At 53.5% G+C, this 23,497-nt stretch overlaps 1 protein-coding gene across 1 annotated transcript in view; it reads left to right on the forward strand.

Moving 5' to 3' along the window:
* KCNQ1 (potassium voltage-gated channel subfamily Q member 1) overlaps positions 1–23,497 on the forward strand; it is a 364,926-nt gene that overhangs the window by 160,119 nt on the left and 181,310 nt on the right. Inside the window, exon 16 of the mRNA XM_024749215.1 lies at positions 10,999–11,119. Coding sequence (XP_024604983.1) covers positions 10,999–11,119 — 121 coding nt within the window. The remainder of the gene's footprint in view (positions 1–10,998; positions 11,120–23,497) is intronic.

The following is a 23,497-nucleotide window of genomic DNA, read 5'->3' on the forward strand; positions in this document are numbered from 1 at the left end:
CGAGGCGGGTGGGGGGGCAGGGGCTTTGACTTGGGAAGGACAGGGGCAGCTTCTGTTCATCCCTGTGGAGAGAGCTGGCTTGGGGAACACGCCTGTACCAGGCCCCAGAGGGACACGGGGGAGGTGGAAGGCGAGGTCCCCGTGCCAAGGAACACGCACAGACCTGCGGTCCAGGCACACATAAGCCCTGCACCCAGCCAGAGGAGGGGACAGTCTCTAGAGCCTTGGACAGCTTTGTGAAGGACTTGGGTTACACCTGGGAGATTAGGCAGGATTTTAATCAGTCACCAGCGGGAGGGCTAGGTGAAGACCCAGACACCAGAGGGGACTCTCCTGGGGGCAGAGGGCAGTGGGGATGGGCTGGGGCCTTACAGCAAGTTTGACTTGGTGCTGAAGTCCTGGCCTAGTCTGTGTGACCCAGAGCATGAGTTTTTAGCCTTTTTAACCTGTTTGCTTGTCTAGAAATGGGAATCAAAGCTGCCATCCCACAGAGTGGCTGTGACAACGAGATGAGCTCATGACTGAAGCAGCAAATGGGGAAATGGGAATTCCCTTCGTGCATCTGGTGGAAGCCAAGTGTGTCCCAGTGTTGGGGATAAGCTGGACTTGCTGGAATAGGCAGGGGGCAGGGGCTCGATGGAGACTCGAAAGAAGTGAGACCAGGTGCTCCTGGGAGCAGGTTTTGGGGACGTTCGTGGTCGGAGAGGGCTCTGTTGAGGCATGCGGGCAGTTCCAGGCCAGGTGGAAGGACAAAGGATGCTCCGACATACTCTGATGTCACTCCAGGACGAGATGTGCGGGACCGTGGGACGGGGCAAGGCCCAGACGTGGGAGACTTCCACAAAACACTGTTTCCTGACCTGAGAAAGTACCACCCGAGATAGGACGCAGTAAGGAAGGAGATGGAAATCATCCGGTCTCTTCACCTAAAGACAAACCGTTAATATTTTGATCAGTTTCCTTCCAGTCTTTTTTCTGTGCCCATATTTTCAAATCACCCTGCTAAGCAGGGCCACTGGCTGGAAGGAAACATGCTGCGCTGTTTGGTTCCTGTTCTCTGGAGAGAGGGTGAGGCTTGGCAGCCGGTGTCTCCAGCTGTGGTAGTCGCCACGCCAGAGGCTGCGTTCGCCATCCCAGACCTCCCATTTTCCTAGAAAACAAAATTGTTTTGTTCTGCCCTTGAAAACTTAGGCCCAGATTCTGGCCTTCACAAGGCAAAGGCAGCCAAGGAATTAAAGCATTGACAACTGGGATTGTCTTAGGAAAGTGTGGCTTCGTTGTCGCCAGGATGCAGTGCTCTTTTTCCCAAGGTCTGGCACTCCAGACGGCTCACCTAGCGTAGCTCCGGTGCCCTCCTCGGGGCCCGGGTGTCCAGATGAGTTGCCCCGATGAGTCCACCGTGGGCTCGGCCCGCTCTGCACTTGCGAGGCCAGGGCTGTGGGTTTTTGCACATCTTTGTAAAACACCCATCTCAGTCTCCTTGAAGTTGGGGATGACAAGCCAGGTCTCTTGGGACACAGCACTTAGCACAGAGCTTTGCCCGAAGGGGCAGCACGCCACTGTGTCTGCCAGGGATTCACATCTACCCCCCAGCCCCTGCCATGCTCCCTGTGCCTTCTTGCAGGGGCCTGACCAGGCTGTGACTGCAGCTGGGTAACGGGGAGGGTCTGCAGCCTGCCTGCGGTGGGGGGAGGCATACCCCACAGTCTCTGACACAGAAGCTGGGCAAAGCAGTGCCATTCCTGTTGACTTGGAGAAACCAACCTGTGGAGCCCCTGTCTCTGCCCCTTGCCGCGGGGACCCTCTGTGCCGTTCCCAGGATGAAACCAAACGTCACACGCTCTTTTCTGGCAGGTGCAGGCCCCACCCGCTCCCAGCAGCCGACTGATGTGCATACTTTAATTTCCTAAAACACCAGGGCTGGGCCTTTGTCAGGGGTCAGGTGGCTCACCCTTGGCCCTGGGGCTTTGGAGATAGCACTTGTCATCTCGGATGTTTGGAAAGCAGTCCCACTTTCCAGCCACCGCTCTGCTGTTCCTTCCTTCTGTATACAAGTGATGCAGACGTAGAAATATGTATTTGTGCTCGTTTTTCCTTTCCTTTTTTTTTTTTTTTGAAAGAACATTTGAGTCCTGGATGAAGTTCTAGCTCTGTCACTTGACGGCTGAGTAGTGTAACCCAGGGTACTTGAATCTTAGCCCCGAGTCTCTAAACTGGGGGCTGTAAATGTTCCCGCCAGGTCCCAGACCTGAGAGCCTTTGAATGCACACGCATTCTTCAAGACTTACCCGTCACTTTCCTGTGCTCTCCGAGAATGTCACGGGCAAACAGCCCTTCCCTCGGAGCCCTTCTCCAGGGTGTGACTAAGTAATGTCTGTGCGGTTTCCTGCTGGAAGTCGGCCCTCGCCCCCATGGGCTGCGAGCTCCCTGAGTTTATTTACATCTCTCTGATTGCCGGTCAGTCACAACACCTTTCCACGTGTTCATCAGCCACTTGGATTCCTCTTCTGCGATGTGCTTGTCCGTCGCCCCCTTTTGCATTAAGTTGCTAACATTTGTCTTATTGATTTGCAGGAATTCTTTATATTTGGTGGGCACTCTTCTTCTGTGGCTGCCTTTGTACTCTTAGATGTGTTGTTTGGTGACTAGGACTCTGTTTTAATGTAGTTAAATTAATCAGTGTTTTCCTTTATGGTTACTGCTTGCATTTTAGAAAATCCTTCCAAACCCTGAGGTCATGAATATATTCTTTTAGATTCAGTCGGAAAGCCTTAAGAGTTTTACTTCTCTCCATTAGCCTTCAATTGCCTGGAATGCCAAGAATGAAATGTTGATGTATGGTGTGAGGTAAGGGTCCAAGTCAGCCTTCTTCCCATGTGGACAGCCAGCGATCCCTGAACTTCCTCCTCCCACTGTGTGCAGGCCACCCCTTATACACAGCAAGCATCCAGATGTGTGGGGGCTATTTCTGGACCGTCAACCCTGTCCCCTTGGGCTGTTTGTCTCTTGCTGTGTTAGCCCCACACCACCTTAATGACTGCTACTTTGTAAGAGGTACCGATGTCTGGTAGAGCAAGTTCTCCTACCTTGTTGCTGTTCAAGAATTTTGTGGATTCTTGGCTTTTTGCACTTCCAGAGCAATTTTAGAATCAGCTTGCCAAGGTTCCGACACAGAAACCGTGGGATTTTTATTAAGATTCGGGGAGAATCTTTTCACTATTGGGTCCTCTAGTCAATGGAACAAAAGCTATTTCTCCATTATTTATGTCTTCTCGAATGTTGCTTGTTAAGGTTTTATAATTTCTCCTTAGAGTTCTTGTATGTCCTTAATTACGTACTAAAAATTTTTTGTACTACTGTATACAGGCTTTTTTTTTTTTTACAGAAGAGACAAAAATAGTACAGCTTTTTTGGTACTCTCACCAGCTTCCCCTAATGTTAGCATCTTATAAAACCATGGTACAGTTAGCAACACTAAGAAATGAACACTCGGCAGTACTAGTAGTTAAGCTACAGCTTAGTTAATTTACCTGGATTTTTCCAGTTTAACTACTAATGTCCTTTTTCTGTCCCAGGATCCATCGTTGCATTTAGTCAGGTCTGCTTAGTCTCCTCTGATCCGTGAAGCCAAATCTTGGTCCCTCCTTGTTCCTCATGACCTTGACACATTTTTTTTTTTTTTTTTTTGCTGTACGCGGGCCTCTCACTGTTGTGGCCTCTCCCGTTGCGGAGCACAGGCTCCGGACGCGCAGGCTCAGCGGCCATGGCTCACGGGCCCAGCTGCTCCGCGGCACGTGGGATCTTCCCGGACCGGGGCACGAACCCGTGTCCCCTGCATCGGCAGGCAGACTCCCAACCACTGCGCCACCAGGGAAGCCCCGACCTTGACCCTTTTGAGGAATACTAGTCAGGCGTCAGTGTCCCTCGGTTTGGGTTTGTCACTGTTTTCTCAGGATTAGACTGGTGTTACGGGTTTGGGGGGAAGAATGCCACAGAAGTGAGGTGCTTTTCTCATTGCACCATATCAGGGTACATGACATCAACATGGTTTGTCACTGGTAGTGTTAACCTTGACCCACTTGGTTAAGGTGGCGTCAGCCAGCCTTATTTAGTATTTTTCCCTTTCCAGTCTAGTCATGAGAAGGGGGTCACCAAGCCCTGCCCACACCCAAGGGGAGGGGAGTTACGGTCTACCTCCTGCATGAGAGAATATCAAAGCATTGGTGAACATATGTTAAAACCACCACAGCAATGAATAAATATTTGAGAGGAGATACTTTGAAGTTTCTCGTTAAAGTTTCACCTACTAATTTTAGCATTCATCCCTGGATCTTGCCTGTAGCAAATATCACTGTGGTGTTCTAATGGTGGTTTTTTTTCCTCAGTCTTTCTACATTTATTATCTGGAATTCTTCTATAAGGAAGATTTATCCCTCTCTTCCAATTATCTGTTGATTTATATCAGTATGGACTCAGGAATATTTATTTTTTTGAGCTATAATCTAATACTAGTATTTTGCATAATATTTTTTTTCTTTTCCTGTTGAAGTCTTTTTTTTTATAACATCTTCTTTGGAGTATAATAGCTTCACAGTGGTGTCTTAGGTTCTGCTGTAATAACAAAGTGAATCAGCTATACATATACATACATCCCCATATCTCCTCCCTCTTGAGCCTCCCTCCCACACTCCCTATCCCACCCCTCCAGGTGGACACAGAGCACCGAGCTGATCTCCCTGTGCTATGTGGCTGCTTCCCACTAGCTATCTGTTTTACGTTTGGTAGTGTATATATATCCATTCCACTCTCTCACTGCGTCCCAGCTTACCCTTCCCCTTCCCCTTCCCCGTGTCCGCGAGTCCATTCTCTATGTCTGCGTCTTTATTCCTGTCCTGCCCCTAGGTTCTTCAGAACCTTTTTTTTTTTTTTAGATTCCATATATATGCGTTAGCATACGGTATTTGTTTTTCTCTTTCTGACTTACTTCACTCTGTATGACAGTCTCTACGTCCATCCACCTCACTACAAATAACTCAATTTCGTTTCTTTTTATGGCTGAGTCATATTCCATTGTATATATGTGCTACATCTTCTTCATCCATTCGTCCGTCGATGGACACTTACAATGCTTCCATGCCCTGGCTATTACAAATAGAGCTGCAATGAACATTGTGGTACATGACTCTTTTTGAATTGTGGTTTTCTCAGGGTATATGCCCAGGAGTGGGATTGCTGGGTCACATGGTGGTTCTGTGTTTAGTTTTTTAAGGAACCTCCATACTGTTCTCCATAGTGGCTGTATCAATTTACATTCCCACCACCAGTGCAAGAGGGTTCCCTTTTCTCCACACTCTCTCCAGCATTTATCGTTTGTAGATTTTTTGATGATGGCCATTCTGACTGCTGGGAGGTGATACCTCATTGTAGTTTTGATTTGCGTTTCTCTAATGATTAGTGATGTTGAGCATCCTTTCATGTGTTTGTTGGCAATCTGTGTATCTTCTTTGGGGAAATGTCTATTTAGGTCTTCTGCTCATTTTTGGATTGGATTGTTTGTTTTATTTGATATTGAGCTGCATGAGCTGCTTGTATATTTTGGAGATTAATTCTTTGTCAGTTGCTTTGTTTGCAAATATTTTCTCCCATTCTGAGGGTTGTCTTTTCGTCTTGTTTATGGTTTCCTTTGCTGTGCAAAAGCTTTTAAGTTTCATTAGGTCCCACTTATTTTTGTTTTTATTTCCATTTCTCCAGGAGGTGGGTCAAAAAGGATCTTCCTGTGATTTATGTCATAGAGTGTCCTTTCTATGTTTTCCTCTAAGAATTTTATAGTGTCTGGCCTCACATTTAGGTCTTTAATCCATTTTCAGTTTACTTTTGTGTATGGTGTTAGGGAGTGTTCTAATTTCATTCTTTTACATGTAGCTGTCCAGTTTTCCCAGCACCACTTACTGAAGAGGCTGTCTTTTCTCCATTGTACATTCTTGCCTCCTTTATCTAAAACAAGGTGACCGTAGGTGCATGGGTTTATCTCTGGGCTTTCTATCCTGTTCCATTGATCTGTATATCTGTTTTTGTGCCAGTACCATACTGTCTTGATTACTGTAGCTTTGTAGTATAGTCTGAAGTCAGGGAGCCTGATTCCTCCAGCTCCGTTTTCCTTTCTCAAGATTGCTTTGGCTAGTCGGGGTATTTTGTGTTTCCATACAAATTGTGAAATTTTTTGTTCTAGTTCTGTGGAAAATGCCATTTTTAGTTTGATAGGGACTGCATTGAATCCGTAGATTGCTTTGGGTAGTATAGTCATTTTCACAATGTTGATTACTCCAATCCAAGAACATGGTACCTCTCTCCATCTGTTTGTATCATCCTTAATTTCTTTCATCGTCTTATAGTTTTCTGCATACAGGTCTTTTGTCTCCTTGGTAGGTTTATTCCTAGGTGTTTTATTCTTTTTGTTGCAGTGGTAAATGGGAGTGTTTCCTTAATTTCTCTTTCAGATTTTCCATCATTAGTGTATAGGAATGCAAGAGATTTCTGTGCATTAATTTTGTATCCTGCTACTTGACCAGATTCATTGACTAGGTCTAGCAGTTTTCTGGTAGCATCTTTAGGATTCTCTGTGTATAGTATCATGTCATCTGCAAACAGTGACAATGTTGCTTCTTTTCCGACTTGGATTCCTTTTATTTCTGTTTCTTCTCTGATTACTGTGGCTAAAACTTCCACAACTATGTTGAATAATAGTGGTGAGAGTGGGCAACCTTGTCTTGTTCCTGATCTTAGTGGAAATGGTTTCAGTTTTTCACCACTGAGAATGATGTTGGCTGTGGGATTGTCATATATGGCCTTTATTATGTTGAGGTAAGTTCCCTCTGTGCCTACTTTCTGGAGGGTTTTTGCCATAAATGGGTGTTGAATTTTGTCAGAAGCCTTTTCATCTATTGAGATGATTATATGGGTTTTCTCCTTCAATTTGTCAATATGGTCTATCACACTGATTGATTTGCGTGTATTGAAGAATCCTTGCATTCCTGGGATAAACCCTACTTGATCATGGTGTATGATCCTTTTAATGTGCTGTTGGATTCTGTTTGCTAGTATTTCGTTGAGGATTTTTGCATCTATGTTCACCAGTGATATTGGCCTGTAGTTTTTTTTGTGACATCTTTGTCTGGTTTTGGTATCAGGGTGATGGTGACCTCGTAGAATGAGTTGGGGAGTGTTCCTCCCTCTGCTATATTTTGGAAGAGTTTGAGAAGGATGGGTGTTAGCTCTTCTCTAAATGTTTGATAGGATTCTGTATAATATTTTTAATATTATTTATTTTGTTGCTCAAATTGTTTTAGCTTTGGTCACTGGATTGACAGTTCTTTTGGGTTAGTTCCTGTGTCCATTTGATATGCCCTCATCCTTCTCATTTATTTATTTTTGAGCGTTTCTTTCCTTTCTAACACTAGACAATACTTCAGGCTTATCTTATATTTCCACTGCCCTAGCCCTAGAATCACCATTCTATCAGAGAGCCCTGGTTCCTTTTCCTGGAGAATGGGATTTAGAAACCAGGATCTGGGCACTAGGTGCTCATTGCTCCACAGTTGGTCACTGCTTCTAGGGCCTCTCAGCGGACAGAGCTAGGAAATGTATGTATGTGAATAAGCCAAGTGTACACGTACATCTGTATTTATTTGTGTCTATTTTAAACTAAATGTAAGTTCATACTGATATTTCTGACCACAGGGTTCGTTCATCACCCCCTGACTCTGTTTGTTACTTTTTTTCTGACATTGAGAATCCTGGCTCCCATCATCTATAATTATTCACTTATTTAACTCAAGTGTACCTGTAGTACCCCTATGAGAAACAAACTTACCAACTAGAATACTGTGTTTATGACAGTTTTTTTTTTTTTTTTTTTTTTTTACTTTAAACATATCCAATCAGAAGATTGTTTCCCAACACTTCACAGGCCAGCTTCTTCTTCCCCTCTCCTTTTAGTGCTATGTTACGTATTCGTAATACGGAATGCACTCGTGACAGCATGCTTTCCATCCTGGATCCTCCAACAGGCTTATTTGGCGGGGAGCGGGGGGGTTGCATATAGTAAAATTTACTCTTGGAGATGTACAGTTCTATGGGTTTTGACAAATGCCTGGAGCCATGTACCTACCACCACAACATCATACAGAGAAGTTCCATAGCCCGAAAAATTCCATTGTGCAACTCTTTTGAAGTCAAGTACTCCCCCTCCTCTAAACACTAGCAGCCATTGATCTGTTTTATGTCCCTGTAGTTTTGCCTTTTCCAGAATGTCCTATAAATGGAATCATATAATACGTAGCCTTTTGCATCTGGCTTCTTTCACTGCTTAGCGAAATGCATTTGCGACTCATCTGCGTTGTTGCACGCGTGAACCGTTAGTTCCTGTCTTTGATGGCTGGATGGAATCCCATTGTGTGGATGTACCACAGTTTATCCATTCACCTACTGAAGCGCATCTTAGTTGTTTCCTGGTTGGGGCAGCTGTGAGCAAGATTGCGATACACACTTACGTACAGGTTTTTCTGAATGTAAATCTTCAGTTCGCTTGGGTAAATAACTGGGACAGGGACCAATGCGTCACAAGATAAATGTATGTTGAACTTTATGAGAAAACACCAAACCCTCTTCCAACATGGCCGCACCATTTTGCATTCCCACCAGCAACACGTAAAAGTTCTAGTTGCTCTGCATCTTCACGAGCACATGGTATTGTCAGGCTTTGCCGCCTTTTTTCTTTTCTTGACGTAAAGTGAAAAGTAAGGCTCTAACCTTATTCTTTGCCAAATATCCAAAACTGAAGCCATTTAAAAATTTTAGTCATTCTACCGTGGGTATAGTGGCAGCTCACTGTGGACTGAATTTGCATTTCCCTAACAACTACTGGCATTGGTTGAACTGACCATCTTTCCATGAGCTCGTTAGTAATCCATTTTAAAAACTGGGCTGTTAGCTGTCTTGTCAAGTTGCCACAGTTCCTTACATATTCTGGATCAAAGTCCTTGACCAGACAAGTGACATGTAAACATTTTCTCCAAGTCTATGACTTGTCTTTTCATTCCCTTCGCAGTGTCTTTTACAGAGCAAATGCTTTTAATTTTGATAAAGTCCAGTTTTTCCATTTTTTTCTGCTCACAGACTGAGCTTTTGGTATCAAATCCAGAGACTCTCTCCTGTGTCTTCTTGAAGAGAATTTATAGTTTGTGTTTCATTTTTGTTTTTTCAGTAGGACTGCATACAATACCTTTACATTTTCATTTTCTGATTGTTGATGATCTCCTACACTGTGAGGGGTACGTGCTAAATGTATTAAAATTTACACACACTCATACGTTTATATTTAGGAGATGGTTGTACTACTTTGGGGTGGGGAATCCTTTCTCTTTCAAAAAGCAAAAGATAGGTATCGCTTCAAAATCATAAAAAATGTTCTGTGACAAAACAACCATAATTAAGGTAAAAACACCAAAGATAGACTGGGGGACATACCTGTGCCTCACATGTAACGGGTTAATTATCTCGAGCATAGAAAAAAAAATTCCTACAAATTGACGGACAGAAGTGAGCAAAGGATAAGAACAGATAATCCCACAAGAGGAAAACCAAATAGCCTCCGAGCCACAAGGGGCATCCAGCATAGAAGGAAAGGCACCATGCCCGTCTTCGTCTACACGTGACGGGCCCAGCAAAGGCTGCCAAAGGCCTGTGCGGACATGGATGTGGAGAGGGTGGCATGCACACACACTACTGCTGGAGCCTAATTGATACGACTTCTTGGGAAAACAATCCAGCCACACCTACTAAACTTACCAAGGAAGCACCCTCTCCCCTGCCTCAATATGTCAGGTTTTCGTAAAGATGGATGGGTGCGTCATCGTCTTAAAGTAGCGGCTTAAAGCTAATGGAACCAAATGTCCGTCACACGTGGAATGGCTGAGTTAACTGTGGTAGATCTAAGCTACGGACTGTTACGCAATTACTAAAATAAGACTTAGATCCATGTCTAAATACCTGTAGAAAAATGAGATGGGCGCATTGCAGTGACAGGAACAGAGCCGTCACGTGTGTGTAAGTGCAAGTCCCACCGGGTGTCAGCTGCTCTCGTGAGCAGAGGGATGAGCTGGGAATCTAGTTGGCGGCTAACGCTGATGACCTCGGGGAAGGAAGGCCTTCAGGAGTCTTTGAGCTGTGTCCCTTTTTACAAGTAATTCGTTATTTTACAACAAAAACTTTAAATGGAAAAATTAAAAAGGTCCAGATTGAAAACCAGGGGACTGGTAATTATTCTCAGTCAGCCCGGAACACCAGCACCTGCTCACTGCGGGTGGGCCCGGGAGTCTGAATGCCAACACCAGCCGTCGGGGTGGTTCCTGTGCCTCCCTCAGGGTGCGGGTGGCGGACGCGAGGGGCCAGGAGCTCTGTGGCTGCCCCTTCCTCCCCGGCTTGCGACGCTCTGTGAGCAGGAGCCCTACCACCCAGGGTCTTCACGGATGCATCGAAAGCCATCCAGCCACGTGACAGTGACAGCGTGGGGATGAGAGTCAGTGTCTTAGCAGACCTGTGCTTGGCAGCTGTGTTCTATTCTTGACCTGAACGTCTGGTGTGAACCTGGGGAGAGGCCCAGACACCTGAGCTCAGCCCAGGCACAGTCCTCACGCTGAGGGGTGTCATCGGCTCTCAACTGCTCCTTGACCACTGTGGCCTCAGGCGCGCGGGGGCCGTCGGTCCCCCCCGCCCCCGCCAGTCCTCCGTGCCGAGGCTTCGTACGCCATCTGCGCTCCTCACCCAGCCCTGGGAGTAGATATCTTACCCGTCTGTGGGAAGGCTCCAGGGGCACAGGTCCGCCCCACAGCCAGGGTAGCAGCTTGGGGCGAGCATCTCAGCTCTGAGCAACCCTGGGCCCCCTCTGCCATCAAGCCTTCCATGGAAGCCTGACGTGCTGTCCCGCATCTTTGCCCACAGTGAAAAAGAGCCCCACGCTGCTGGAAGTGAGCACGGCCCATTTCACGAGAACCAACAGCTTTGCCGAGGACCTGGACCTGGAAGGGGAGACCCTGCTGGCGCCCATCACCCACGTGTCGCAGTGAGTGTCCGCTCACCCAGGGGTGATGAGCTAGAAGGGCGTGGGGCTCAGTGCTGGACCGGGGCTCAGGTCTCCTCACTCAGTGCCCACCGCTCGCCGCCTGCCCTCGGCAACCTGGGGCCTCCGACCACCGGGGGCTGGCCTCAGTGCCCGGGCACCAGGCGGGGAGGAGAGCAAGGGCATTTCCCGCCGAGTCTGGGAACGTGATCCTCTTGTTTTGACTTATGGAAAACCAGACTGATCGTTTTCCACTTGTTTTCGTGCTTTGAGCGTCTGAGAAGATTGTTTTTCTCTCCCCTAGCCCCCTCCCCTGCCCCCCAAAAAAGAGACGACTTTGTTTTTCACATTTCCCCGGTGGAACCCTGGCCAAAGCCACGGGGCAGATGCCGACTGCTGTCTGCCAGTTGCCGCTGCTGTCCTCAGGGGCTCCTTCAGGTGGAGGAAATGGCTGATTTTCCACGCCTTCCAGTTGGCCTGCCCCCGAGGCACAGCTGGCCTGGGACGCATGCCTGTCCTCCCCCACCGTCGCGGTATCGCCAGGCCAATCCCTGGGGCCCGGCCATGGTGTGATTCCCCCCCGACGTGACTCAGTGCTCCCGGCTAGGGCGCCCAGTGGTGACAGCCTGTGGCGGGGTCAGTGGGACACTCGGGCCCATTCTGGCCACTGCCCCACTGGGGATTCCCCCAGAGAAGTCTTTCTGGGCTGGGATGTGTGAGCGGCGCTCTCAGCCCTTCTGAGGGTCACTTGCTGGCCTTCTTTCCTTCTCTCCGCGGAGTCACTAAAGCGTGTTTCGGCTCTCCGGACTCTCTAAGGGTCTCGAGGTTGTCCTGAACCATGTGCATCTCTCTGGAAGTGAGGCCCCGGGCTGGCTGCCTTTGCTGCCGGCCAGGTGTGGCCTTTGCCCTGCAGATGACTGAGGAATCGGGACCCGAACCGCAGGGCCTCCTGGCTGCTCTGTAACCAGAGGACTGACAGAGTCGGGGAGCCAGAGTGAGGGGAGGGTTGGACAGTCTCAAGGTGGTACCATGATCGGACAGGAGGGCAGGCCCCCAGGCTCACAGGGAAGTCGGCAGCACCCCATCGATAGCAGCGTGTGTACAGAACACATTCTCAGGCTCGGCGGGAGCCACCCAGGTCCCTGGGAAGCGGCGTTATTCACCCTCGTGGACTCGGCACCGGGGCAAGCTTCCAGGCCACCCCTGGGGATGTGGCTGTGACCCCTGGGCCCATCCCGGAGATGACCTGATAGGCTCGCTTGATAAATGGGCAAGGGCGGAGGCGTGAGCAGTGGCGGGTGCCGGATGGGATGGGCAGGTGCAGGTCAGCGTCCCAAGGCAGAATGCCAGCTTACCACTCTGGCTGAGGCCTGTACCGAATCTGGGGCACAAAGGACGCCAGAGCAGTGAAGGTTGCAGTTTTGTGGCTGGTGTCTGCAGCCCGGGTGGCAGTGCCTGCTCAGAGCGAGAACGGCCGAGAGCCTGCTGGGAACCATGACCCTCACGTGGGCGGATAGCACCCAGGCCTCACTGTGCCGCTCAGCCTGCCCCTTCCTGTCCTCCTGGCCGCTCTCTTCCTGCCAGAGCTCACTCTCCTTTGTTCTCTCAGCTGTGGCCTGGCCCCCAGAACGCACATGCAAGGAGTTGCCCCCCGGGTGGACAGGGCCATCACCCACCATCCATCCAGCGGGGCAGTCAGTCTTCACCAGCTCCCCGGGCCCTGCGAGGCCCCTGCAGAGAGGCCCAGGGTGAGGGTGGTGAGGCTGGGGACCGAGGTGGCCCAAAGCCGAGCTCACAGCTGCCTTTCACAGTCCCCCCTTTTGAAGCGAGGTCCGTGTGTGTTGGCATCTGCGTGCACCACGTTTCCCAAGGCTAGAGGCCGCCCACCTGCCCAGGGGGCCCCAGGAGGGAACTCAAGCCAGTGTAACTGCACCGTCAGAGGAGCCTGGCCGTTTCTCGTCTTCCCTCCTCCAAGACAGAGGCGCCAAGCTCTCTCTGCTTGCTGTGGGCCTGGGGCATCACCAACCAGAGAGCCGGTGGTGGGCCTTCTGGGTCTAGCGGTCCCATGATGTGGCCCGCTGGTTGTAGCAGGAGTGGTCCCCTCCAGCGCCGGTTGGGCCTAGGCAGTCCTCACCCGGTAGAGTCCTCGCCCCAGAACCTGTGAACCAGTACAGACCCTGGAGATGAGCCAGCTGGGAAGGTGGGAAGGAGCCTAGGCGTGGTGCTAGGAGGAAGGGTCTGCAGTGAAGGCTGGGAGCGAAAAGACCGAGGCTGCAGTCGAAAGGACACCTCCAGGCACTGTGGTCTGGTCAAGACAGAGTCAAGGTTGAGACAGCAAGGGATCTGCGTGCCCACGTCCTCAGTAGTCAGAGTACTGCTCGGGGGAGCCCAGGTGGGGAAGGGGGGATGTAGGCACAGTGAAAGAGATGGTGGGGGCCTCAGACCTAGGCGCCCCCAGGGCTGCAGGCTGGGTAGAGGCCCCACCCCACCATGGCTGGGGAAGGAGGTGGCACCGACGGGCACCATGCTTACTTAGGGCTGTGACTGCCGGCAGGGCAGGGCAGGGCAGGGCAGGGAGGGGGATGGCCAGGCCTCGGTGCCCATGCTGGGGCCACATTCCTTTGCCTCCCGCACGGCCCGCCTGGTGATTGATGCCCCTAATTAAACTCGGCTCCAGCCGCTCGGGGACCCGTCTCGGCTCCTGCGGGCAGCTCAGCCCCACGGACTCCATGCGGGGAAGAGAGGGGCGCACGCCCTGGTGTGTGTAAGGGATGGGGGTGTGCGCGGGGGTCTCACAGCGGGCAGAGTGGGTGGGAGGCAGTTACTGAAAAACAGATCCATTTTTCTTCAGCATTTTACTGATGTTAAATGTATTACCATCTTGGGCCAGTTCCAGGATTCAAATTAAAAGCATAAATAAAGACACATTTTGTTTCCATCTCAAGCTCTCCCCGCCCGCTGGGCCCCAGGGAGGTGAGGTCACTGCAGCCTTGATTACGGGAAGGTCCCTGGGGCTGGGCGAAGCTCCTCTTTCCGGGGCCTGTTGGCCGTCGGTGGAGCGAGGGGTCAGGGGATTGGGGGTCAGCAAGCCAGCCTGGTGCAACCGAGGGGGTCGCCAGCGAGCAGGGCCCAGGGTGCAGTGGGCTGGGGAGACACGGTAGCTTTGGGCACTCCAGCCCCACAGGCAAGCCCCTGGGCAGCTCCAGGGCCCTCACACGAATCTGGGTGGCCGGGCCGGAGTCTCACCCACACCTTTCAGGAAGATAGTCTTCCAGGGCCAGCAGGGCCAGCAGGCAGCTCGTCTGCATTTGTGCATCCCCCCCCCCACCCCGCCCCTCACCCAGTCTGGCCACAGGGCTTCCAAGGAGCAAGTGTGAGGCAGGAGACGAGGCATCTGGGGGAGTGGGGCGAGTTCCTAGGCTCCTACCCCCTGAGGGGAGGGCCACCCCTGTGTGCATCCCTGTGCCTTGCACACGGCGTCCCATCTGGGACAGCCTTGGCACTCCTCTGCAGCCATGAGATTCCTGCTCATCTTTCCAAGGCCTTCTCAAGTCATCCCCTCTCAAGGAGGCGCAGGACGTCCACAGGCCAGGCAGCCGCGTCCTCCTCCAGCCCTGAGGCCCTCTGTACCAGCTCCCTGAGCCCTAGTACGGGGCCTGGGACTCCTTTTTGGGTACCTGTCTCCCAGGATCCTCGGCTCCTGGGGAGCAGGCGATGTGCGGCTCCCCTGGGCCTCTCCCTATCTGGCACCCCCTCAAGCCCCAGCCTGGAGGGAGCTCCAGGACTATGGCTCCCACCCCCAGGGCAGACAGGGGCCCCCAGCCAGCACCTCCCGAGGAGGAGATGAAGCAAGGGCTGTGGGCGCCTCAGCATGGGTGCTGGCATGAAGGGCCAGGGGCGGCTGGGTCAGAACTGGCCTCGGCATCAGGACCTGTGCCTCTGAGCTCCAGGGCTGTGTGTGGGCGTGGCCTGGGTACCCTTTCTCTCAGCAGCCTTGGGAGACTGCGGCCATTCCTATGGAGTCCTCCCCACGGCTGCAGTCAGCCAGGAGTGGCCTGGCACCCACATCTGCCCCACCGGTTGCATGTGGACACCCAAGACAGGTAGTTCAAGTGGCCAGACCCTCTGTGAGCACAGCAGCCTGTGGTTTCCCTGAAGGGTCCCTCCAGGAGAGTTGGTCCCTGGTTCCTCCATCTCTTTCATCACGGCATCTCGGATGGGCGGGATTCAGCTCTTTTTAACTAGCCACCACTCTGTCCCGCTCTGCAGGGGGAGGAGTTCGGTTAGCACCCTGTACACCAAGATAGGCACAGGGCAGGCCAGGGGTCTTCTAGGAAAGGAAAGCAGAGGGAAGGCAAGGCCAAGGCTGGGGCGCTACAGGTCGCCCACCAGGTGACCACAAGCAAGCACGCTCACACACACTCACTCACACACACTCACACACACCCAGCGAGCACATACTTGCAGGCCTCCTGCGACATGACAGCCTGGAGATCCTTGAGCAAAACCAGCCCTGTGTGCGTTAATTAGAATTTCCATGTCTTCAACTTTCTCCTGGACCCTGCGGAATCTCACGCCAAAACGTTCGAGTTTCTCTTCTCCAGCAAGGCCGCTGTGGCCTGGCTTTCATCCACATCACTACTAATGTCTCCTGAAATCTGCATTTGTCAGCGAGGCCAGGGCCAGCCCCATGCCTTCTGGAAACGGGGGCAAATGTCACAAGGCTTGGTCCTGCACTCAGCTCCGTGGACCAGGGGTACTAGCTCTGTTGATGGGACTAGGTTTGCTTGGGACGTTTCAGAGACACCCAGGGCCCACTGCGGCCCACACCCATGGACCCTGGAGGCATCAGGCACTGCACCTCTGCGAACACCCAAGCCCCTCGCTCTGTTTCTCACCCTGCAAACTTTGGTGGGAAAGGACGGAGAGGCCTTTCTGGGGCCAGTGTCCGGGGGGATAAAGGAGGGGGCTTGCCAGGAACAGATGAGGCTAGTTTGTCTTTCCAGACCACTGTCCTGTCTTCTTCGGAGCTCCAGACCACCTCTGTCTGCACAAGGTGCCAGGGAAGCCCCGTGGGAGCCCGCCCGGGAGGGCTGTGCGAGGCTACATGAGTCACAGGCTCCCCGTCAGAGCCTCACAGCTCCGGCCAGGCGCAAACCCGTCTCTGAAATGCACGGGGGGATTAAATGTTCTCCTAATTAAATTAAAAGCGAGGCGGAGTGGCTCAGTGGGAAAGAGACGGGACTGGGAATCGGATGCCCTCAATCTGGCTCCCAGCCTGCACCAGCCCAGCTGCGGGCTGCCCCCGGAGGCCCCCTAACCTCTGGGAGCCTCGCTTCCTCCATCTGAGCATGAGAGGAGGACGCAGCCAGTCTCCCGGGGCTGCTGCTCTGGGGAGTGGGCCCACTGTCTGGGTGGGAGGCCCAGAGGAAAGCGGGGAGGCTCCTTACTTCCTCAGAAGCCATCCATAACCCCCGGCCCAGGCCCAGGCGCTCTCAGGCCCCGCTCAGCAGTCTCCGTGGTGCAGGTCCTCAGCAAGGCTAGCGTGGACCGGGCTAGGGCTAGGGTTAGGGTTAGGGTAGCGCTGGAGGAGAGACCGTCCACACCCTAGAAGTGGCTGGGGAAAATGACTGCACAGACCGCACGGGTGTTGATGTGGAGACATTTCTCGCCGTCGGGGAGTACCACACAGCTCCCTCTTGGGCTCTGCTTGAACCTAGAAGGGGAGACTGAGTCCCAAGGCAGCCTGATCAGGAAGCCTGAGGTGTGTGTCCCCTGAGCCGAGGGTGGAGGGTGCTTGTGGGCAGACCCAGCCCCTCTGCAGGCCTGGGTCGTCCATCTCTCAAGTCAAGTTTAGAAAGGATTGTCCTTGCACACAGGACACAGTTTTCGACTTGAAGGATGAAGTGCACACAGATGAGTACACAGATCTCAAGTGTACTGCTTTATGCATTTTCAGCCCCTGGCACTCATGTAACCAGCCCCCAGCTGAGCCAGCAGAACCTCCCGGGAAGCCCCTAGGCTCCCGCTTCCTGTCACTGATGCCCACGGGTAACCAGTGTCCTGGCTTCTAGCAACAGGACTCAGCTCTCTGCCCGTTCTTGAACTTTCTATCGAGAGACTCACACAGTGCACGCGCCCGTCTGTCCGAGTCCCCGGGAGCCCCGCCGTCTGGCTGAAGAGAGCAGTGCCTCCCTCTTTCCTTGCCGGCTGGCACCCCGCTGTGTGAATGGCCTACACTTTGGTTATCCATTCTCCTTGGATGGCCACTTGGACAATTTCCAAGGCAGGGTTGTTATCATTATTGCTAAGAATATTCTGTCTAGTCTCTGATGAACATATGGGCTGCTTTCTGGCATGTGCCTAGGTGCGGAGTTGCCAGGTCACTGGATGGGCTTGTTGACTTTCAATAAACATTGACTAACAGTTTCCCAAAGCAGGCATATACCACTTCCACTCCCACCAGTGGCATGGGGGCATTCTGGCTGCTCTGTATCCTAACACTGGGCATTCTCCATCACTTCCCTTCTAGCCATACTGGTGTCTGGTGGCATCAAATTGTGATTTTAATTTGCAGTAAGCCAATGGCTAATACAGCTGAGCCCCTTTCTACGTGATTATTGTTTAGTTGGATATCGTCCTTTGTAAAATGCCCACGTCGGCTGCCCACTTTCTATTGGGTTATCTTTTCTTTTGATTGTAGGAGTTCTATCTTTACCCTGGACATGAGTCGTTGGTCAGATTATTTGGAATATATATATATATATATATACACACAACACCTCTCCCTCTGCAGGTCGCCCTTTTCCTCTCTCAAGGTGTCTTTTGATGAACAGAAGGTCTTAATTTTAAGGTGATCCAGTTAATCAAACATTTCCTCTCTGGAGAGTGCTATTTGTGTCCTATTTAAGAAACTCTGACTACTCCAAGGTCATAAAGATATCCTGCTTTTTTCTAAAGCTTTAATAGTTCACCTTTCACACGGAGATCTCCAGTCCGCCTGGAATCAATTTTTGCATGCAGTACGAGGCTGAGGTCAGGGTACAGTTTTCCCCCATTTGGATATCCAGCTGGACTCGGCACCCTTTACTGAAAAGACCATCCTTTCTCCACTGCCCTACCGTATCGGCATCGTTACAAACCAGCTCACTGTCTACACGCGGCTCTGTTTGTGGACCCTGTTCGCTTCCATGAGTCAGGTTTCAGTTCTTCTTTTTTGCCAGGGCCATGTTTCATCATCACTATAGTTTGATACCAGCCCCGGACAGCTGATCAAGCAGGCTCCAGCCAGTTCTCCTGCCTTGCTTGGCTGTCTTTGTGTGGCACCTGTCTCTCCATCCATGTGCCAGTTTCCACAGGAAACTTCTAACAGGTACGGCAGCTCTCTAGATGCCTTCTAACAGGTACGGCAGCTCTCTAGATGCCTTCTAACAGGTACGGCAGCTCTCTAGATGACTGTGGGGAGAATGAACATCTTTACTACGTTGAGTCTTTGCAGCTGTGGTCTCGGCGTGTCCCTCGTTTATTGAGGTCTTCTTTCATTTCTCCTACCGTGTCCTGCAGTTTTCAGTGCAGTGATCATGCACCCCTTGTCTGAGATTTATTCTTCCTTGTTAGCTGGTGTTGGTTATGGGTTCACCAAGCCTGGGGACACTGCCTACCGGCGGACTCTGGCCAGCCTGGCTCATTTTATCCTGCCCATGGGTGCCAGGGCAGCCACCTCACCCGAGCCTCGGTGCCCTCTTGCAGACATGAGGGATGTGTCTCATGGTGCTGGTGTTAGCTTCTGAGAAGATGGGGTCAGGCATCCAGCTGTGCACCTGGTTCAGGGAAGTGCCTGCCCAACAGCAGACAGTGTAAAACGTCACCTTATGATGAGAGGCCCCACGGGGACATCCCTTACGCGGCCTGAGAGCTTCTGAAACCACCAGGTCACAAGCTTCCGTGGGACACAGATGAGGTCACAGTGCGCCACCGTTAGGTGTCGTCCTTATTTAACAAGATACACCTGGAGGCCCCAAAGCCCCGGGCCCCAGGATGGGCTAGCGGCAGAGGGGAGATGCAGACCCACAACCCACAGCGTCTCGCCCCTGGGAGAGGGGCTCACGAGCTGTCCTGGCCCCTGTGGAGGTGCAGGGAGAAACCTGGCGCCCACTGTGCTACTCTTGGGGGGAATGCAGAGGACCATGCCCCACGGTGGTCACAGGTGCCCCGCCATGCCTCTGCCCTCTATTCTCATCACAGTCGGGCTCGCCTGCCAAGGATGGCACCCATCTTCAAGCAGAGTGAGGACCAGGGCAGGCCACAAACCCTGCCTTCCCCTGGTGCTGTGCTTGGCACGGAAGGGAAGCGCACGGTACCTCTAGGGTTCCGAGCGACTCGCAGGCTGCACAGCCCGAACGTGGCAGCAGCGTTCATAGACCTGGTGGCTTTCAGGTGCTTGGGAGAGGGTGAGCCTCTGGCAGTATCGACTGAGCCCGTGCCGTGTGTACGTCCCGTGTCAGGGGTGGGAGGGGCGCTGCTGCTGGCCGAGTCTTCAGTAGGGCCCTGCGAGCGCTTAGTCAGTCAGTCCCCCGATTCACAGGACTGGGCCTTGCCGGCGTCACCCGTGAGGTAGCGGCAGTCTCTAGGGGAGCCCCGGTCTGTGATGGGGAAGCTGGACTGGCACCCTGAGGGCTGGCAAGCAGGGGGTGGGGAGGTAACTAGCCAGCAGAGGCAAAGAAGCCTGGCCTCTGGTTTGGGTCTGTGCCCCCGAAGTGTTTCTGTGGCCCTCCGGGCAGGAGAGAACAGTCCGTGCAGAGACGGCCTGTGCGCTGGTTGGGTGACTCTGTGACCGTCTTCTCCAGGGAGAACTCTTCGCGTTCAGTCTCTTCGCACACCACGGACCTGGCAGCGCCGTGTGAGGAGGGCGAGGGGCGCGCAGGCCTGCAGACTACTCCAGGACGGCGCTGACCTGGCCCCCCAGGGCACAGTGGCAGACCCAGCTCTGTGGCTTCCCATGCTGCCCCAGAGCGCCCCCTCTAGCGTTCTATCCTTGAAGATTTACCGGCCCTCTTGGGACAATGCAGGTGTCCTGGGCAGGGGCCACACCTTAGATGTACATCCTTAGCCATGAGTGGCTAGCGGTCCGAGGTCTGGCTAGACGTCTGTCAGGTTTGGTTGGCCCGTGGGAATGCCGGGTGCCACCTTAGAGTCCTCGTGGAGGGAAGAGGAAGAGAAAGAAAAGCTGGAGGCAGAGGGAGCTAGGAGGCCAGATCCAGCCTCAGAGACTGGCATCCCTGGTGTCCACGTCATCCTCACACCTCCAGCTGTGATTTGATCTTCTCAGTAAGTAACCTCTTGACCTGGCAGTGGCCCGAGAGGCTCACGTTGAAGATGGCACCGGGAGTGCCTGGAGAAGAGTAGGTGCGCCCCAGGGGTTCACACACGAGCTCGCCCATTTCAGCTGGCACAAGGGCAGCTTAGGAGGGGATACATCAAGCTCCGAGAAAGGAATTTTTTTAGGGGAAATTCAAGGGCATTTTCAAAGGTAATTTTGACTCTACCTGATTTGTCTTCCAAGACCTTGGAACTGAGCCATCACAGGTCAGACTACACTACACCCAAAGTAGAATCCTTGCTGTGCCCTATGGTGCCTTGCTGGGGAAACTGAGGCAGAGAGCAGGGTGACTTCTCTGGGAGATTGGTGGGGGGGGCGGGTAGGTAAGGCTGTTCAGAGCTACACACACACACACACACACACACTACATACGTATATGCAGCATCCCTCCCCACAGCCTCACTTGTGGTTCTGGGCCGAACACTGCTGCCCTCAGAGAGCCAGGCCCCCGAACAGGAGGTGGGCGGCAGCCGGCAGCCAGCCGCTGGTCCTCTGCTTAGCTCCTCAGCTCATCTCTGTATCTGGGGTATAAGTTCAGGGTAAGGTCACGTTGGGACCTCTAGCTGAAAGTCCTTGAGCACATTCTGGGCGAGTCCTCCTGGCCCCGCTCGGTCTGCACTGGGGCCCAGTGTCTTCCACTCCCTGGCCGGGATTGGGCAGCTGTCCTCAGGCCCAAGGGGACCTTTCTTTTCCTACTTAACCTCCTCTCTCGGGCCTTTTGTAGGTGGGCTTGGTTTTCAGTGTTTTCTTTAGGTTCGTATCCAGATTTGTTAAGTTAAATTGAATCTCTTCCAGTTTGAAACACCTGAGTGCTTTTCTTCTGCTCTTCTTTTTGAACTGCCGCATGACCCCCCCAGCTGGGTGTGTGGGCTCCAGGTGGGAGCTCGTGGGGGCCCGGCTGCAAGGCCGGGGTCGTAAGACGGGGCAGCCTTGGGTGGAGCAATGCTCAGGAAAACTGGCTCCCAGCCTGACTGAGCTCGGGCCGGTGTGTGTGCAGCGGCAGGGGGTGGGACCATCCCCAGGGGCTCCAAGGGCCTCATTTGAGATGCTCTCCCAGTGACCCCCCAGTCTGCGGCTGTGCCTTTAAAAGCTCTGTGCTCAGGGGCACCCCCGCCCCCCACCTGCCCGTCTCATGCACTGGGAAATGGACTCTTCAGACCACATGGCCTGGGTTCGGGGGTGGGGAGGGGGGGATGTATCCCTTTAGATGCCAGGAGATGGAAAGACCGAGAAACCAAAGACCTGAGACCAAAGACGAGAGGACCTTGCTCAGCTGCCGGCAGAGCCAGGGCTAGGCCCTCCGCTCTGAACCCTGAACCCTGAGCTCTTCTGCTGTCCCAGAGGGGCCTGTCTGCTGTAGTGGGGCCTGTGCTCCACCCCACGCCAGGCCCAGCCAGTCCCCTTCATCACCTGGGCCAAGTGAGCCCAGTCCCGGGGGTGGCTGGCGCACTTCGCTGAGCACCGAGCGCCGGGGGGGCAGCGCGTGGCCGTCGGCTTGGCCGGGCCCTGCTCCTTAGCGTGCTCCCCTCCCACACGCAGGGGACGGGAGACAGCGCCCCCCAGTTAATTCTGCGGCAGCCCCCGCCTGCAAGGAGAGGCTGGTGGAGCTGAAGCAATACGGCAACACTGAGGCGTGGGGTCAGAAAGGACAGGGAAGCTCGTCTCGGGCTAGCTCCAGAGTACTTATCCGGGACACCCAAGTGGGCAAGACCAAGACAAGGGTGCCACCTTCCCCAGCCCAGGCAGGAGGCTCCGAGTAGCCCTGAGCAAGGCCAGAAGGCCGACGTGCGCCTCACGGCCCAGGCTGCAGAGCTGCAGCCTTCTCCCCAGGCAGCAGTGCAGGCCCCGCGGAGCCTGGGGCTTATGAAAACAGTTCCACGAGCAAACACAGGGCGCTGTCTGAGGAGAGAGGAGCTCGGCCTTTGTTCAGCAGTGGACACTCCGCCGGGGCACCAGGCCCCCCCTCTGCGCTGAGCCCCTGAAATGCCACAGAAGCTTCTGCCCATCACCGTCCTCGCCGGCTCTGATGACCTGCAGAAACATCCCTCTCTCCGCCTGTTGCCACCTGGCCACACAGGTGCAAGGTCCCAGTGACTCAGGCCAAAGAGAAGCTGAGCGTGACCAGTCAGCCCACCATGCGAGGCTGATCACGGACTTGTCTCATTTACTGGGGCTGCTGTTGGGCTCTGCCTGTAAATGTTTAACTCCCGAGGGTGCTGACCTCAGGGCCTGGGAGGCTCAGGCTGGATGGGGGAGAGGGGTTCCTTCTTGCCGGTATGTACGCAGGGACCCTGTGGTGGGAAAGGGCGGCGTCAGCCTTTGCAGCAGGCCCAGCAGCTCCGCAGCCAGCAGAGCAAAGGCTGGATAGGAAGAGGGCCGGCCCCACTGTGCTGAAGGGAGAGGCAGCGCCGTCCTCCCCCGCGTAGGTGAGCGGGGGCCCGAGCCGGAGGCCCGGCCCCGAGGGCCCCTCGGTGGTTTCCTACCGCTTCAGGCCCGGGGTGCGGGCGCCTCACTTGGAATTGCTGGTTGCCCCACAAGGGCCCGGCCTAGGTCTCCCCGCCGGCGGGGAGGAAGCTGTGGAGGCTTGGTGTGCTGGGGCCACCCGTGCGGGCTCGGGAAGGGAAGGAATGTGACCGAGGCCGGGTGTGGCCGAGGAGCCTGCCGCCAGTTGTGGGTTTTTCTTGGGGCCGAGATAGACGTGAGCAGAGATGGAGGCCCCTCTCTCTCAGTCCCCACCACACACACTAGGACCTTTCTTCAGCGTGTGGCTGTGGAGCTGGAGGCCAAGGACACCCTCTGGAAATCTGAATTCCATTCGCTCTTGGCAAAGAGCAGCTTCCTGCTTGGGGAAGGTGTGCGCGTGTGTGCGCGCGCGTGCACACATGGCCATGGGGGCTGGCGGGGGGAGAGGCACGTGGGTGGAGCAATGTTTGATGAGACGTGTAAGGTGACCCCAGTACTTCCCGGCACTGGATGGCACTTGCAGAGCTCGTCCAGAGGAG

The sequence above is a fragment of the Neophocaena asiaeorientalis genome, unplaced genomic scaffold, assembly GCF_003031525.2.
Source record: "Neophocaena asiaeorientalis asiaeorientalis breed wild unplaced genomic scaffold, Neophocaena_asiaeorientalis_V1.1 scaffold43, whole genome shotgun sequence".
Taxonomy (NCBI): domain Eukaryota; kingdom Metazoa; phylum Chordata; class Mammalia; order Artiodactyla; family Phocoenidae; genus Neophocaena; species Neophocaena asiaeorientalis.